This window comes from Dasypus novemcinctus, chromosome 10 (assembly GCF_030445035.2).
Source record: "Dasypus novemcinctus isolate mDasNov1 chromosome 10, mDasNov1.1.hap2, whole genome shotgun sequence".
In the NCBI taxonomy this organism is placed as follows: Eukaryota; Metazoa; Chordata; class Mammalia; order Cingulata; family Dasypodidae; genus Dasypus; species Dasypus novemcinctus.
The window spans coordinates 11,756,781-11,773,173 of record NC_080682.1 but is presented as its reverse complement, the minus strand read 5'-3'; the positions used below and the strand labels follow the sequence as shown (position 1 = coordinate 11,773,173).

The window sequence follows — 16,393 nt, the reverse complement described above, 5'->3', positions numbered from 1 at the left end:
AATCAGTGAGTATACTTTAACCGCCTTATTCTCCATAAAAAGTGTCTGTCTTCTATTATCTCTTGGTAACTTTCAGTCCTTGAAATTGCTCATTCTCAGACCGTTAATATAGTACACTTAATTTTTTCACTGTTTTTTTTTTTCTTGTGTCTTTTAAATTTTTTATTAAATTTTTTTTTTTTAAAGATACATAGATCACAAAAAAACCCAAACTATCTTATCTTAAAGCCTTTGGAGTCAATTGTTTATTTAATAATCCTTTATGCCAAAACATCCAGGTGAACATTTTAATTTTTAAGAGGTGCAATCCATAGTATGCTCATTTCTCTAAAAAATATAGGAAAGTCAGATAACCAAGTCTAGAAACAGGAACATAATAGGGCAGGATAAAAACAAACCTATTTTCTATCTGTCACCCTGTATTCTGTAAGCTCTCAGGTCCTTAGAGGAGGGATACAATGAAGAGGGGCTCTCCTTCCTTAATGCCTTTGGAGCACTGGATGGAAATCTCAGGAAGCTTTCTTGGGTGATTTTGCAAATTGCAGATGTGGTATAGTTATGGCTCAGTAGGAGGCCCTGTCAACTCCTGTGTCATTCTGTTTATTTGCGGATAAAGGATTATAGAGCAGGTATTTACAGGACTGGTCTACCTTTATGAGTAGACATAATCAGTGTGTCTTGAGCCATCATCTAGCCATGGAACAAACATTTTGGTGGGTGTATGGGGTGGAAGGGTGGGACCAACACCTTCATCTTGCTAAGTATTCATAAATTCTAATAAGCTAAACAATAAGCTAAACGTCTTTGCTCCAAATAAGCTAGACTCCTTTTTGTACCTCCCTGTACCCTTAAATGCAACCAAATTGCCTTAGGATGTTTTCTACCAAATAATCTGAAGAAATTCAAGGGCAACTAACAAAAGTATTCTTTCAAGCTTAAGATTCTTTTAAGCTTAGGTTTATAGGCTAATTTTCATTGTGATTGCATGTTTTGTTTGCTTTGGGCTGGTTTTGCTTTCTGACTTTTTTTTTTCTTCATAGACTTGATGTTAACAGTAAACTACATCAAATCAGAAAAAAAAGTGATACTTAAAAACTCATTTCAGGAACTTTTTGCACTAATATTTTTATTAGTGCTTCTAAGACAGAGTAGTCAGTCTTAATTTCAGTTTTTATTTCTATGCCCAGCTCCTAATGCAGATGTTAATGAACAGGAATATGGACAAAGGTAAGTACTCTCATGGAGGTCTTGTCTGCAAACCCCCAACCTGAATGAATCAGCGGGCAGGTACCTAAACCTCTACACTGAAGTTTGTGGAAGGGGAGGCTGCTCACCTTACTAGTCCTCAACGTTTCCACGCAGGGTTTTAAGGTTTTGAATGAGGACAAGGCTTCATGGTGGATGTGAAGGGTTCTACTTTGGCACAGAAGAGACAGTTTAGAAACAACATTTCCCAAACTCAACACTTTCACAATTGTGCTAAAACCACATACTATCTGTACTATTTAGTCAATATTTTATTTAAGTATTTTTAAAGAAATCTTTGGACAGAGGAACATGTTAAATGATGCCATGGGGATGTAATCAGCAAAATCCAGTTTCTCCAACAAATAAGTTGCAAGGAATAAAAGAAAGGAAACCTATCAAGAGGTTTAAGAAACATCAAATATGTGACTCTAGATTCAGTTTTTTAAAAAGTATGAGAATTAGAGATTTGAGCAAAAATTATTTTTGTTGAATGTGACAATGGTGTTTGGTTCTTTTAAAAAAGTGAGTCCGTCGAGAGTTGCATATTTAAACTTCTTACTGATGAAATGGGGGAGGATGACTTCAGAGAACTTTGCCAGATTAAAAAAAAAAGATATTTTACAATAAATAGTGTTAGCATATGTTCAAGTAAACCATCTTTGGAAACACTGTCTTTGGAGAAAGTTGAAATCAAAATCCAATGTGAAGGACTGGTTTCCAGTTCAATCCAAAATCCAACTGTGAAGCTATGCTTGGCCAAGTGTCTGGCGATTGATGGGGCATTAGATATTGGACAAAGACATACAAGTTAGAAAAGGAATAATATCCTAAACTAGAAATATATTTCTAATGCTGGGGAGGAAAGGGTGGTTGTCTAAAAACAGTCATTTATACCTCACAAACACCACTCCAAGTACCAATGTCAGATTTCTAAAAGATCTGGAAGAGTATGATGGAACCAGGAGGCATGCAGGTTTGTGGAAGAAACCAGCCAACACCACCAACCAGTTCAGGAAGACACTTTCACTGTTAGCACGGTCCAGAATGTGGAGTGAGAAATGGTTATACCTCAGGAGAATTCCCAGTGTCCTTGCAGAGGAGCTGACATATACTAGGCCCATAAAGTCCTGCTATCTGGCTAGAGCAGGAATCTTCATCCTATCACTCCAGCCAGGGATAAAGAACAGATGCCTTCAACCTTCTGTGCTGCCCCCTAAAACCGGCAAAAGCAGTTCTAGTATCAGCTCACATTCCCCCAGATGTTAGTTTTTGGGACCAAGTACAAAATCTTTGGGTGGCCCTCCGCCACTGCTGCTCTGTCTATCTACTGTAGGGGAGCCAGGGAGAAGCTGTACCCCTAGGAGGGGGCCAGCCTCTGGATCTGGTTTGCTGCGTTTGGCCAGGTCCTCGTTGTGGGCCTTGCGGATATGGCGATAGAGGTCCCCTGATTGGGTGTAGCTGCGCAGGCAGTAGCGACACTCGTAGGGTCGCTCGCGTGTGTGTACTGTGGCGTGTCGCCGCAGTGTGTAAGAGCAAGAGAAGGTCTTCCCACAGGTCTTGCAGGTGGGAACGTCCTCAGTGAAGACTCCAAAGCTTCCTGGGGCTGTTTCATACTCTGAAGACAGGTAAAGCGGCTCATGCAGGGCCGGGGGAGCAGGCAGAGGTGAGGTCACCAGTCCTCGATGGTATTGCCCTGGACCTGGCAGCAGATGGTAGGGTAAGTGAGGATCTGGGGGCAGGAAGTGGTCACTTGGCCCCACCTCCTCTAGTCCTGCTGCCCCTGGATCCTCAAAAGTCTCTGGCTGGGGAGGCCGCCCTCCATAGATTGCTCCTCCAGGTGGGAACAGTCCCTCAGAACCCCGAGGCTGTTCTTCTGACACCTCTGCCTCCTCATCGGAGATCACAATAGCTTCTACTTTCACCTGGACCAGCTCAGCTTCTCCTGGGGCTTGAGCCTGGGATGGAACTGGAGCTGGAGCTGGGGCTGGGGCTGGGGCTGGGGCTGGGGCTGGGGCTGGGGCTGGGGCTGGGACTGGGGCTGGAGCCGGGGGATAAAAGCCTTGCAATGGTCCTCCAGGAACCCTTGGTTCCACCACTCTCAGACTCTCAGGACCCACATCGAGGGGAGCCAGGGGCTCCACTGTTGAAAGGCCAGAAGGGAAGTAGTTTGCAGGAATGGCTTCTGTAGAGCTACTGGGGCTGGCAAGAGAGGCATCAGCCACTGGTGCGGGAGGTGCCCGCAGATGTGGTGAATCAATTTCCATGCCAGGCTGTGTAGTGTCGGCCCCACCGAGCATCAGTGGCTCATCTGGAGGACAAACAGTAGGTGAAGAAGCTGCAGGGCCTTTCCATTCCCCTTTGCCCCAGTGCCCTGATGTCTCCACAGATGCCAGCGAAGGCTGGGGGCCACGGGAGGTGCTGGGCAAAAACTCCAAATTAGGGGGCTGTGAGTTAGTTTCTTCCTCCTTTTTGGTACTGTCAGCCTCTGCCAGAGCCCGGGCCTGCAGCCGACGCTTACACACCTTAACGATGTCGTTCATGTGCAAGTAGCTGGCTGCTGCCAGCACATCTTCCACTGGAGTATCCCCCCTCAGGGCCAGCTGGCCAGCATACATGAAGTCCAAAAGCAGTCCAAAGGCTGAGGCTGTGACAATCTCATTGTGGATACACACCAAATCCCTCTTGTCCAGTTCCCGCTCCTTGTAGAAAAGCTGGAAGAAGGGGCTGCAGGAGGCCAGCACAGCCCGGTGGGCCAAGAACTGGGTGCTACCCACCATCACGGTGCAGTCACAAAGGAAGCCTTGGGACCGCTGCTCCCGGAGACTCTGCAGCAGCTGCTGGCTGTGCTCGGGGAACTCCATAGCGCCCTGCGAAGAAGTAAGGGCCCTTGAAAGAGTCCCACCAGTGGCGCCCTGGGAAAAGAGGACAGTGGGTTAGGGCTGGTAACCTCCCCAACAGCCTTAAAGTCAGCCTGGAACTACCAGTTGTCACCCGCAAGGCCTCTGGCTACACCGTCCGAGTTCCAACATACTCGCCTAAGTTACTACCCTTCTTTCTCTTAGGTCACACCCAGGGAGCTCCTATTAGCCACGCCCCTCGGCCTAACCTTACCAGCACGCCCCGCCCCTTTGAGCAGCCCCGCCCAGGAAGTCCCGCCCCCTAACCAGCCTCGGCTTCCTCGATGTCCACCCGGTAGTTTCTGGCCGCTCTTCCAAGCAGAAGTCTTTTTCGCTCCCAGGCCTTCCCGGGCGATGTTTCCACGGCCCCACCCAGGGAACTCCCTGAGCCTCTCCCTCTCGCACTCCTGGAACTAGCGGAGAAAGCTGATCCCTCACCCACCACCGAGCATCCACCGGGAGAACTCCGCCCCTTCCCACCTCCTCAGTTCTAATTGGCTCAAGCTCCCCTTTCCTCGTCACGGATTGGTCCATCGTCCACTAACCGTCTCCCCGCCCTGACCCGCTTCTCTAAGTGGGTGCTCGCGGCCGTCGCTCGGGCATTTAGGCGCTGGATTGGTTGACGCTCCTGTCCTAAACTTTTCCTCTTCGTCCCGCCCTCCTTGCCTCAGCGCGCTCTCGATTGGCTGAGCTTCCACGTACCTGAGGCCGCCGGTACCAGGCTGGAACGAGGAGTACTGGGCGCACTCGGCGGGGGCGCGAGGCGCGAGGCGCGAGGCGCGAGGTTCGAGGGTCGGCGCCACTCGCTGGGCCGAGAAAAGGAGACGACTCTCCAGACTGGTGAGGGCCGTGGGAGACCCAGCCCTAGACCCAGCTGTGCGTTAACCTCTTCAGAAAGTGTCTCTTGAAGGGTGCGCCCTCCCTCAGAAATTCCAAGAAAGCCTATTGCTTCAGTTCCCCAACCTGAGGGTCCGGGACCCCTGGCTCGGAGAACTGGCAGCAGCGAGGGTGCTGTGGTGGCGCCCTTAGCCTGGACTCTCGTCGACTTCCAGTGAAGAGGCTGGAGTGGCTTTCTCTGTGTGTGGCGCCTCCGGGCAGATGCTGACAGGAAGGGAGAGTGTGCGGTCAGGGCTCCCAAAGGTCCCAGGACAGGAGCATAGTGTGGCTACTGCCGAAGACATCTTTGTGTGTCCAGACAGCCAGAGGAAAGGGCTGTGAGTTGGGAATACGTGGTTCCGTCGTCTTCTCCGAGGTGTCAAAGAAAAAAACTGCGCGGGGCAGTGAGCAGTTGGGCTAGGGGGACTGCATTCCTAACTTGATTCCTAGCTCCCGTGGTGAGGGAGTGGTGAGGGAGACGAGAACACAAGGTCCTCCAAACAAAGGCCCGCGGGCGTCTTAAGGGCTGGTGAAAAAGCTCCGGAGGGTGGTGGGGGGTTTGATCCCTGGGAGCCCTGAGTGATTTCAACTGACTCAGGGCTCAGCGATGATTGACGATTGATTGATTGATTGTAGGCAGGCCATTTGGTAAGGGCGCAAGAGGAGCAAGGCCAGCAGCTTGGGCAGTCCCTCCTCAAGGTTTTCTTTGTTAAAGTAATGCACATTTTAAAAATTAAAAAAAAAATTTTTTTTTCTTTGAACAACTTGGCTCCGTTTTTTTGTTGGTGGAGGACAAGTGGCATTCGTTGAGAGATGGTGACAAACTATCTGTCGTTTTAGGGTCAGGCATCTTAAAAGGACTAAAAGGAAAATATAAAGACTTATCCTCTAAGAAGTCGGCGGATGAAAATCTTCCTATTATGTAGCATTGCTCATTGAAGTTTCTTGAAGCTAAGACATCAATGTTTCTGTTGGTGATGTCTATAATCATGTTATTTTTCATATATAGGCATGTATGATGAGTATTTTATCAGACCTTTTAGTGGCCCAGACAGCAGCATGTCCAGAGAGAAATCCAATCGAAGCATGGTCTGCTCTTGGAAGGGGTCCTCTGAGCTATTTCTCAAGTTGTCAGGCTTTGGCTCACAGGGCTCCTTTACAGCTTGGGGGAAAGGTTAGCTCCAAGGCAACCTAGAGTCTCCATAATGCCTTAGGCATTCAGGTTTTAATTTTTAGTGACACCAAGTCAGGAGGGTAGGAGTGGGAAATTGGAAACATTAGTTTGGATATTAAAGGAAACTGTAAGAATTGAAAATATGGTAAAAGCTGACAATGTGCCAGATGACAGGAACCAGTCCACTTTACTGGTATATAACAAAACCATGCAGTTACCTGCGGTTTATAAAGGGGATGCAAAATAGCTCAAAGACAGTGAATAGGAGCAGAATCAGATAAACCACAGGCATATGCTATCGTTTTCTATTGAAACACAAAATTTCTCTCTACAGATGGTTACCAGAGGAGTAACTCAGTGCCCTGCCTCTCACCCCTTCACCCAGTACACTGAAGATCTTCACCTTGTCTGTACCTAAGCCCTCCAATCAGACCTAGAAGTAGGGACAGTTCATCTCCTACCTTCCATCCTTGAACTGGAGACATGCAGGCCACACTGACCTCAGCTTCTTCAAAAGATTGTGTCCCTTCTTCCAGGCCATACAATATTTATTGTATTAGAAATTAAAACATTTTAAAATTAAATTTTATTTATGAAATAATTTAAAATGATCATAAAAAACCCATTACATACCGACAAAAACAATCTTTTCATCTTTCATAAAAAATAATTTCCCAAACCAAACATAGATAATGAGAATAGTGGCATTGTTAAACATTTTTTTAGCAGATATGTAATTTCTGACTTAATATAAGACAGCTGGAGTTTCACATCTGTTTCTGCATTCAATAAAATTTTTGATGTATTGATTGAAGTATATGCATAAAATCTGGGCTCACACAGAAATTTAACTAGAAGAGGACCTCATCGACCTCCTGAAATATTCTTTCTCGGCCCACACTTGGAGAAGTGCTATTCTAAGTACTCAGGCTCTACACATACTCTTTGGGGAGCAGGCACAAGAGTCCTTGGCATTGCTCTGGCATCTTTCTCATTCAAGGTTGAGTCCCAGGCAGTGGAGTGTGTTGGGGTTAAGAACATAGGCTTTGAAGTAGGTCAGCTGTTCATTTCCCAGTATCTGTTTGGGTCTCAGTTTCCTCATCGATAAGCTGGGCATAATAATAGTACCAACTTCATTATGTTATTATGGGATTAATGGAGATAATTATGTAAAGGGCTTAACACACTTAGAAAGGCTTTTAGGAGGGAGCCAATCAATCTGATATCATGGTTAATTATTTATTCTGATCCACTGTCTTTCTTGGAACCTTTTAATCTTTGGTCTCCTAATGCCACATTTAGGATTTTGGCCATTATTATAAGAGAAGTCCTATGGCAAGTTTCTTTGCTACCAGAAAAAGGAAATGACAGCAAAAGAAGTGCTGTCTTGTTTTCCTTTCCTTTTTCTTTTTTCCTTTCCTTTCATTCCTGGGATTGAGTGATCTGTTGAAATCAGCATAGCTCCCCATGATGGAGTTTTTCCCAAGTTGGGATGGGCAGAAGAACTAGGCAGAAGTCTTCTACTTTAGGAAGACTGGAGCAGGGTCACTTCCTTACATCCTACTCAGGCAGCCATATAGGAGAACACTACTCTGCGATGGAAAAGGGGCTTCAAGTTAAAATAAATTTGAAAAAGAGCATAGTGGTTCCTCCTCTGGAAGCTCCTGGATACTGAGATGAAAAAGTTGAAGAAGCCCTACATCAAGGTGTTTATTTTGGGGGACAGACAATAAGCAAGTAAACAAAATAATACATTTTTGCTGAGACCAGCTTAGCAACAGGTCTGCACGAAGTGAAGGTGACGCAGAACTGAAAAAAGGACAGAAAGAAAGACACAAGAGAGGAAACAAAGATGGGACCAGGGATGTCACAGCTTCTGAAACTGAGAGCCTCAACCCTAGTTTCCACATCGTATTTATTTGGAAACTAACCAGCAGCTGTTTGCTATCAGAACTGCAACATTGGGAAGTGGATTTGGCTCAACTGATAGAGTGTTTGCCTACCACATGGAGGGTCCAGGGTTCAAACCCAGGGCTTCCTGACCCGTGTGCTGGGCTGGCCCACAAGCAGTGCTGATGCACGCAAGGAGTGCCGTGCCACACAGGGGTGTCCCCCACGTAGGGGAGCCCCACATGCAAGGAGTGTGCCCCGTGAGGAGAACTGCCCTGCGCAAAAAAAAAAGGGCAGCATGCCCAGGAATGGCTGATGCAGCAATATGATGCAACAAAAAGAGACACAGATTCCCAGTGCTGCTGACAAGAATGCAAGAGGACACAGAAGAACACATGGCAAATGGACACAGAGAGCAGACAACTCAGGGGGGTGGGGGGTGGGAAGGAGAGAGAAATAAATAAAAAATAAATAAAATCTTAAAAAAAACTGCAACATTTACAATAACAGGAAGCAACAAATTAGGTAAGCCAGTTCCCCACATCTTCCCCTTTTTGTTTTTTAAAGCAAGGAAGGTAGATTTGATGGTTTCTTACTGCCCCATACCCCGAAGGGCTCATTGCATGCTTATCGTTTAATAATTTCAAGTCAGAGAACAGCATTTTATACATAATCCATAATTATAGCAGATTATACAAACTTTGAACTAGGAGATGATTTATTTCTCATGGGCTTAAGATTTCCTACCAGCAAGGCTATATAGGCCAGTACTTGATCAAAAATGACCTCATTCCCCAGTTTTTATAGTTTGAAGCATAGGTTACTTCCCCATTTTGAGCTGTGGGGCAGCTGAAAGTTTATCACATAATTTCAATGCCTTCATTGGTCCTGCTCTTAGCATCTTCACTGGACCTGGGGCCACAACTCAGTGTTGAATTAGCTTAGTCCGTCATTGTGAGGACTCATTTTCCAGGCAGGAAATAATAGCTGGCTTGTTATAAGAGTCCCGATGTAGTACCTATAGCAGTGAAAGCATATCTTGCCCTTCCTAAGAGCAGGAGGGGACTGATGTCACAGTCATTGATGTGAGCATGAAGGATACTCAGGGGTTATGTCCACAAATTGCTGGTGACCAACAGGCAGCTGGAACCGCTGGGCTAGGCACCACAAGGTCTGGTACTCACAATGTTTGCCTTTCGGTGGAGCCACTCTGCTTCTCAGGTCTCAGTTGTATGGTTCTGGATCTTCATGAGGCATCTGTCTCAACAGTCCTGAGAGGGATGTTAGAGGAGTGGGCAGGGCCACGACAGTTACCTGTCATTGTTGGCAGGTGTCCCAGATGTTCTTCCACAGATCTTTCCCCCATAGAGGGTGATTCACAACAGTCCATCATTTTTGTCTTGCTTTTAGTTTTGCAATCCTCCCCTGGATAGGGATGGCAGTCTTCAGAGTGACCAGACACTATTGGGTTAAGTCTTTCACTTTTAGCAGGGCTTCCTATGCTGCACACAATTACTTTTTATATTGTACTTATTGCCTTTTCCCACAATTGTGACTAAAACCCGAGGGGTACTCAATTAAAATGTTGCCTTTGCCACAAACCCCACCTAAGGCCAATATTGGTGCTGGCCATATCCAATTCACAGACTAAGTCGATATCCACCTTCTCCACCACCGTCTTTTTTTAAGGCAGCCTATTGGAGGTCCTCCTACTCCCATGAAGGACCTTTCTCAATTAAAATGAGGGATAAAAGAGTTTTAGTATTCCAACAAATATTAACAAATTCTATTAACATGAGAAAACATTGTACTTCATCAATTACAGCAGAGAGTATTGTTTTGTCTTACCCAGCCAAACAACATTTAAGAATTTGATAGAGTAGCAGGGACCTTACAGCTTGTCCCAATCGTTTACCTATTCCAGGCAGTTAACATGCCATTGTCTCTGATGTTCCTTTTTTGTTTTAATTTCTCTCCCCTTCCCCCTGCCCCAGTTGTCTGCTCTCTCTATCCATTCGCTGTGTGTTCTTCTGTGACCGCTTCTGTCCTTATCAGAGGCACCGGGAATCTGTGTTTCTTTTTGCTGTGTCATCTTGTTGTGTCAGCTCTCCGTGTGTGCAGCGCCATTCTTGGGCAGGCTGCATTTTCTTTTGTGCTGGGCGGCTCTCCTTACAGAGGGCACTCTTTGCACGTGGGGCTCCTCTATGCGGGGGACACCCCTGCATGGCAGGGCACTCCTTGCTTGCATCAGCACTGCGTATGGGCCAGCTCCACACGGGTCAAGGAGGCCATTGGACCAAGTCCGCTTCCCATCTCTGATGTTTCTTAGTAGGGTCACTGCCACAAGTTTCTTCTATGTAGCCAGATTCATTGCCATTGGGCCAAGGCAGAAAGCCTTGAAGAACTCCAAAAGTCCATTATAATCAGCAAAGGCTATTTGCCATTGTAAGTGATTTTGTAGGCAAGCCTCAACTTCCTTGCGCAAAAGTGGAAAAATGATATGAGAAGGGTCCCATCCATGAGGGGCACGAGTGTGCTCATGGCCTTTAAGTATAATTTGCGCTGTAAAATCCACATAAGGAGATAAAGTTTTAACAACACTGTTAGGTAAAAATATCCATTCTACAATATGATCTTGTTGCATAAGGATTCTCGTGGGGGAATGTAAGGAAGGCAAGATAATCAATTGCGGTGGCTCTTCGGATTAATTCGTTCAAATTGGGCACTTTGAATTTTTTTCTCTATGAGTTTTTTTTTTAATTTATTTTTTATTTATTCCTCCCCTCCCAAGTTGTTTGCTCTCTGTGTCCATTTGCTGTGTGTTCTTCTGGGACAGCTTCTATCCTTATCAGGGGCATGGGAATCTGTGTTTCTTTTTGTTGCGTCATCTTTGTTGTGTCAGCTCTCCGTGTGTGCGGCGCCATTCCTGGGCAGGCTGCACTTTCTTTCATTCTGGGCAGCTCCCCTTACGGGGTGCACTCCTTGCGCGTGGGGCTCCCCTACGTGGGGGACACCCCTGTATGGTAGGGCACTCTTTGCGCGGCAGGGGACTCCTTGCGCACATCAGCACTGCGCATGGGCCAGCTCCACGTGGATCAAGGAGGCCCGGGGTTTGAACTGCGGACCTCCCATGTAGTAGGCAGATACCCTATCCATTGGGCCAAGTCCGCTTCCCCTCTCTATGAGTTTTAGTTCTTGTTCTGCCTCTCTTGTTAGAACCCGGGGTTGTTTAATTGAGGATCTGCTCATAATAGTGAAAAGAGATTAGACAGTTTATATGTGGAAATGCCTACTTTGAGCCTCAGTCGATTTATATCTCCTAATGATTTCTGCAGATCATTCTAAGTTTTAAAAGAGTCTCTGTGAATCTGAACCTTCTGAGGCTTAATTGTAATTTTATCAACAATAGTCTCAAGATAAGAAACAGGTAACCTTTTGAATTTTCTCAGGGGCAAATTTTAATCCTGCTACAGTTAAGCTATTTTCTAAGGCCTGATATGCTAAAACTAGAGTCTAGGAAGAGGGAGCAGCATTAAGTATATCATCTATGTAATGTATAATATAACAAGAAGGAAAAGCCAATTTGACCAGATTTAAGGCTTTAGCCACAAAATTTTGACATATGGTGGGGCTATTAAGCATTCCTTGAGGAAGATATTTCCACTGAAACCATTTCATGGGTTCTTTGTTATTGAAAGAGGGCACTGACAATGCAAATTTCTCGCAGTCTTGGGGAGCCAAAGGTATTGTAAAGAAACAATCCTTTAAATCAATAACAAGTGGCCAGCTACGAAGGATCATAGCTGGTATGGACAAACCTGGCTGCATTTACTGCTCGGAGGTCTGTTAAAAGCCTCTATTTGCCTGATTTTTTCTTAATAGGAAACGCCAGAGAGTTCCAAGGACTAAAAGATTCTTCAATATGCCCCTTATCTAACTGTTCCTTAACTAGTTTATGAAGTGCCTCCAGTTTTTCCAGGGTTAATGGCCACTGTTCAACCCAAACCGGAAAGGTTGTAGTCCATTTAAGAGGAATGGGTTTGGGTGGTTCAAGGAGGCTAGACTGAGCAGTGGCCATCATGGAAAAGGTGAATAGCCTAATCTTTCACAGTTACTAAGAGCTGTGGGATCTCTTGGTTTAACAATTCCCTGGTGGTACTTACTCAGTCCTAACCCTGGAACATGCCCTTGTTTCCTTATTAATTGTGGACTTTGTTTATTATATTGGCTAACCCTGGAATATAGATTTCAGCCTGCCATTGTTCTAATAGATCACGTCCCCAGAGATTAATAGGTAAGTCTGTAACATACAGCTGCAGGGTGGCATGTTGCCCATCAGGTCCCAGACAATGAAAAATTTGTATGATTTTGTTGTTGTTGTTGTTGTTTTTAGTCTCATCCATTGTGTCTTTCTTTTTTTTTTTTTTTTTAAGATTTATTTATTTATTTAATTTCCCCCCCTCCCCTGGTTGTCTGTTCTTGGTGTCTATTTGCTGCGTCTTGTTTCTTTGTCCGCTTCTGTTGTCATCAGCGGCACGGGAAGTGTGGGCGGCGCCATTCCTGGGCAGGCTGCTCTTTCTTTTCACGCTGGGCGGCTTTCCTCACGGGCGCACTCCTTGCGCGTGGGGCTCCCCCACGCGGGGGACACCATTGCGTGGCACGGCACTCCTTGCGCGCATCAGCACTGCGCATGGCCAGCTCCACACGGGTCAAGGAGGCCCGGGGTTTGAACCGCGGACCTCCCATATGGTAGACGGACGCCCTAACCACTGGGCCAAAGTCCGTTTTCCTCCATTGTGTCTTTCATTCCCATAAACTGTTACTGTCTTTTTTTTTTTTTTTTAAGATTTATTTATTCATTTATTTCTCTCCCCTTCCCCCGCCCACCCCGGTTGTCTGTTCTCTGTGTCTATTTGCTGCATCTTCTTTGTTCGCTTCTGTTGTGTCAGCGGCACAGGAATCTGTGTTTCTTTTTGTTGCGTCATCTTGCTGTGTCAGCTCTCCATGTGTACAGCGCCATTCCTGGGCAGGCTGCACTTTCTTTCACGCTGGGCGGCAATCCTTATGGGTGCACTCCTTGCGGGGCGCACTCCTTGCGCGTGGGGCTCCCCTGTTCAGGGACACCCCTGCATGGCAGGGCACTCCTTGCGGGCATCAGCACTGCACATGGGCCAGCTCCACACGGGTCTAGGAGGCCCGGGGTTTGAACCGCAGACCTCCCATGTGGCATGGCGGACGCCCTAACCACTGAGTCAAGTCCGCCACCTTGTTGGTTTTTTAAAAAGATTTATTTCATTTATTTCTCTCCCCTTCCCCCCCATTGTCTACTCTCTGTGTCCATTCACTGTGTGTTCCTCTGTGTCTGCTTGCATTCTTGTCATGCAGCACCAGGAAACTGTCGTTTTTTTAATTGCATCATCTTGCTGCATCAGCTCTCCATGTGTGCAGTGCCACTCCTGGGCAAGGCTGTGCTTTTTCACGCAGGGTGGCTCTCCTTGCATGTGGGGCACCCCTACATGAGGGACACCCTCGTGTGGCATGACACTCCTTGCATGCGGGAGCACTGCGTGTGGGCCAGCTCACCACACAGGTCAGGAGGTCCTGGGTATTGAACCCTGGACCCTCCATATGATAGGCGGATGCTCTATCAGTTGAGCCACAACTGCTTCCCTGTACACTGTTTTAGACCTCTGGGAGTGCCAAATCTCACAACAGAAATAGATGCTTCTTGTAATGGCCAAGCAGAGGACTGATGGTTAGAACTAATGATAGAAATATCAGCTCCAGTACCAATAAGTCCTTTAAACTGAATGGTTACTTCACAAACAGGATGAGATTCTAAAATCTTTTCAGTTAAAAAAAATCCTGTTATTCCTGTACATCGAAAATAATTTTTCCTTCAGACATAATGGAGCAACAATTGTGCTATGAGATCTCCAATGTCAGTCTTCCATGGAACTGAGGTGGACCTGATAACTTGAATCTCTCCTCGATAGTCACAATCAATTACTCCTGTGTACACTCTAACTCCCTGGGAGGTGAGACTGCTCCTCCTGAGGAGAAGTCTGACCATGCCAACTGGTAAAGGTCCCCTTTTTCCTGCTTTTACACAGACGGGGGTATGCCCTGGAAGCAAGGTAACAGGTTCTGCCATAGTGATATCTATGGCTGCGCTTCCTGCCGTGGTGGGGGGGTAAGTAAAGGGCCCTGTGGAGTATAGGGGAGTGCAGGGATTGCTCTGCTGAACGTGGCTAGGAGTGGTGCTGGAAGTTTCCCCCACAAGGCAGTGCCATTCTTATGATAATTAGACCGACATTGCCTAACCAATGATTTCCTTTACCAGCAGTGAGGGCACGGCTTAAATGGTTTCTGAGCAGAAATATTCTGTCTGGTCGGCATTGTTTTTCCCTCAGACTTTTTCTGACAATTTTTTTCTCATATGATCAAATTTTCCACAATTGAAACATTTTCCAAAGAACCTCTTTATTGATTTTTTAAAAAAGATTTTATTTTTATTTATATCTCTCCCCTTCCACCCATTGTCTGCTCTCTCTGTCCACTTGCTGTGTCCACTTGCATTCTTGTCATGCGGCACTGGGAAACTATGTTGCTTTTTTTGTTGCATCATCTTGCTTCATCAGCTCTTTGTGTGTGCGGTGCCTCTCCTGGGTGGGCTGTGCTTTTTTTGTGCAGGGTGGCTCTCCTTGCGGGGTGCACTCCTTGCGCGTGGGGCACCCTTATGCAGGTGGCACCCCTACGTGGCATGGCACTCCTTGCGTGCAGCAGCATTGCACATGGGCCAGCTCACCACATGGGCCAGGAGGCTCTGGGTATCGAACCCTGGACCCTCCATATGGTAGGTGGATGCTCTATCACTTGAGCCATAATCATTTTCCCTCTTATTGATTTTTATTCCTGCCATAGCCTGAGCCATCGTTGTAGCACGGTGGCCCTCCGTCCCTACATCCTGGTGCAATTTAATATATCCAGTCAAATCCACTTTCCCTTTCATAATCCCAATAGCTTTTTTTTAACTTCATTTTTTTTTTTTAAAGATTTATTTATTTCTCTCCCCTTCTGCCCACCCCCCACCCCGGCTGCCTGCTCTCTGTGTCTATCTGCTGCATCCTCTCTGTCTGCTTCTGTTGTCAGCATCACAGGAATCCGTGCTTCCTTTTTTGTTGCATCATCCTGCTGTGTCAGCTCTCTGTGTGTGCAGCACCATTCCTGGGCAGACTGCACTCTCCTTCACACTGGGCGGCTCTCCCTACGGGGCACAGTCCCTGCACGTGGGGCTCCTCCACGTGGGGACACCCCTGCGTGGCAGGGCACTCCCTGTGTGCATCAGCACTGTGCATGGGCCAGCTCCACACGGGTCAAGGAGGCCTGGGGTTTGACCATAGACCTCCCATGTGGCAACGGATGCCCTAACCACTGGGCCAAGTCTGCCACCCCAATAACTTTCTGACAGTCCTGATTAGCATTTTCATAAACCATTAGCTGCAAAATAGTATCAGCAGCTTCTAAATTACTGACCTGTTTTTTGATAGCCTCTTGTAGCGAGCGATAAAGTCAGGGTAAGTTTCTATAAGTCCTTGTGAAGCAAGCTAGTAAGATAGGGAATAGACAGATCTGGAACCTGACAGAGTCCACGTGGACATCAGAAACCCCCAAGATGGCGGCGGACTTGGCCCAGTGGTTAGGGCATCAGTCTACCACATGGGAGGGCCACGGTTCAAACCCCAGACCTCCTCGACCAGTGTGGAGCTGGCCCATGCGCAGTGCTGATGCGCGCATGGAGTGCCATGCTACCCAGGGGTGTCCCCTGCGTAGTGGAGCCCCACGCGCAAGGAGTGCGCCCGTGAGGAGAGCCGACCAGCGCCAAAGAGAGTGCAGCCTGCCCAGGAATGGCGCCGCCCACACTTCCCGTGCCGCTGACGACAACAGAAGCGGACAAAGAAACAAGATGCAGCAAAATAGACACAGAGAACAGATAACCCGGGGGGGGGATTAAATAAATAAATAAATCTTAAAAAAAAAACAGAAAAAAGAAACCCCCAAGATAGCTGCTGGAGGACCCTCACCCCCGGGATTCTGCTACCCAGAACAAAGACTCCTTCCTGAGAACATGGAAAAGCCCGGATGTTCTCGAGAAACTTTATCATTGGGTCCTCACTAAGGAATTGATGGGTGAGGTAATCAATCCAAACAGCAAACTACTGGAACCCTCTCCCCTTCCACTAGCAAAAGGGCAGAATAATTAACAGTTTAAAAGCCAGGCACAAACCAGAGCACAGGCTCTCACCCT

General features: G+C 46.8%; 1 protein-coding gene and 1 long non-coding RNA gene across 2 annotated transcripts; one reads left to right on the top strand and one right to left on the bottom strand.

Annotated features, from left to right (window-relative positions):
* Window positions 1-1,499: 1,499 nt before the first annotated feature.
* Window positions 1,500-4,324, bottom strand: ZBTB3 (zinc finger and BTB domain containing 3). The gene has a single exon (XM_023583721.3). The coding sequence runs from the start codon at window positions 4,107-4,109 to the stop codon at window positions 2,511-2,513; it is 1,599 nt and encodes a 532-aa protein (XP_023439489.2). The 5' UTR covers window positions 4,110-4,324; the 3' UTR covers window positions 1,500-2,510.
* Window positions 4,325-4,774: 450 nt separating this feature from the next.
* LOC139439790 (uncharacterized) lies at window positions 4,775-6,794 on the top strand. Its single transcript, XR_011649892.1, has 2 exons — window positions 4,775-4,985; window positions 6,530-6,794. It is a non-coding gene; the product is annotated as an uncharacterized lncRNA (long non-coding RNA).
* Window positions 6,795-16,393: the final 9,599 nt, after the last annotated feature.

Excerpts from the sequence above, each read along its gene's own strand:
- ZBTB3 (XM_023583721.3), bottom strand. The coding sequence starts at position 4,109 with ATGGAGTTCCCCGAGCACAGCCAGCAGCTGCTGCAGAGTCTCCGGGAG.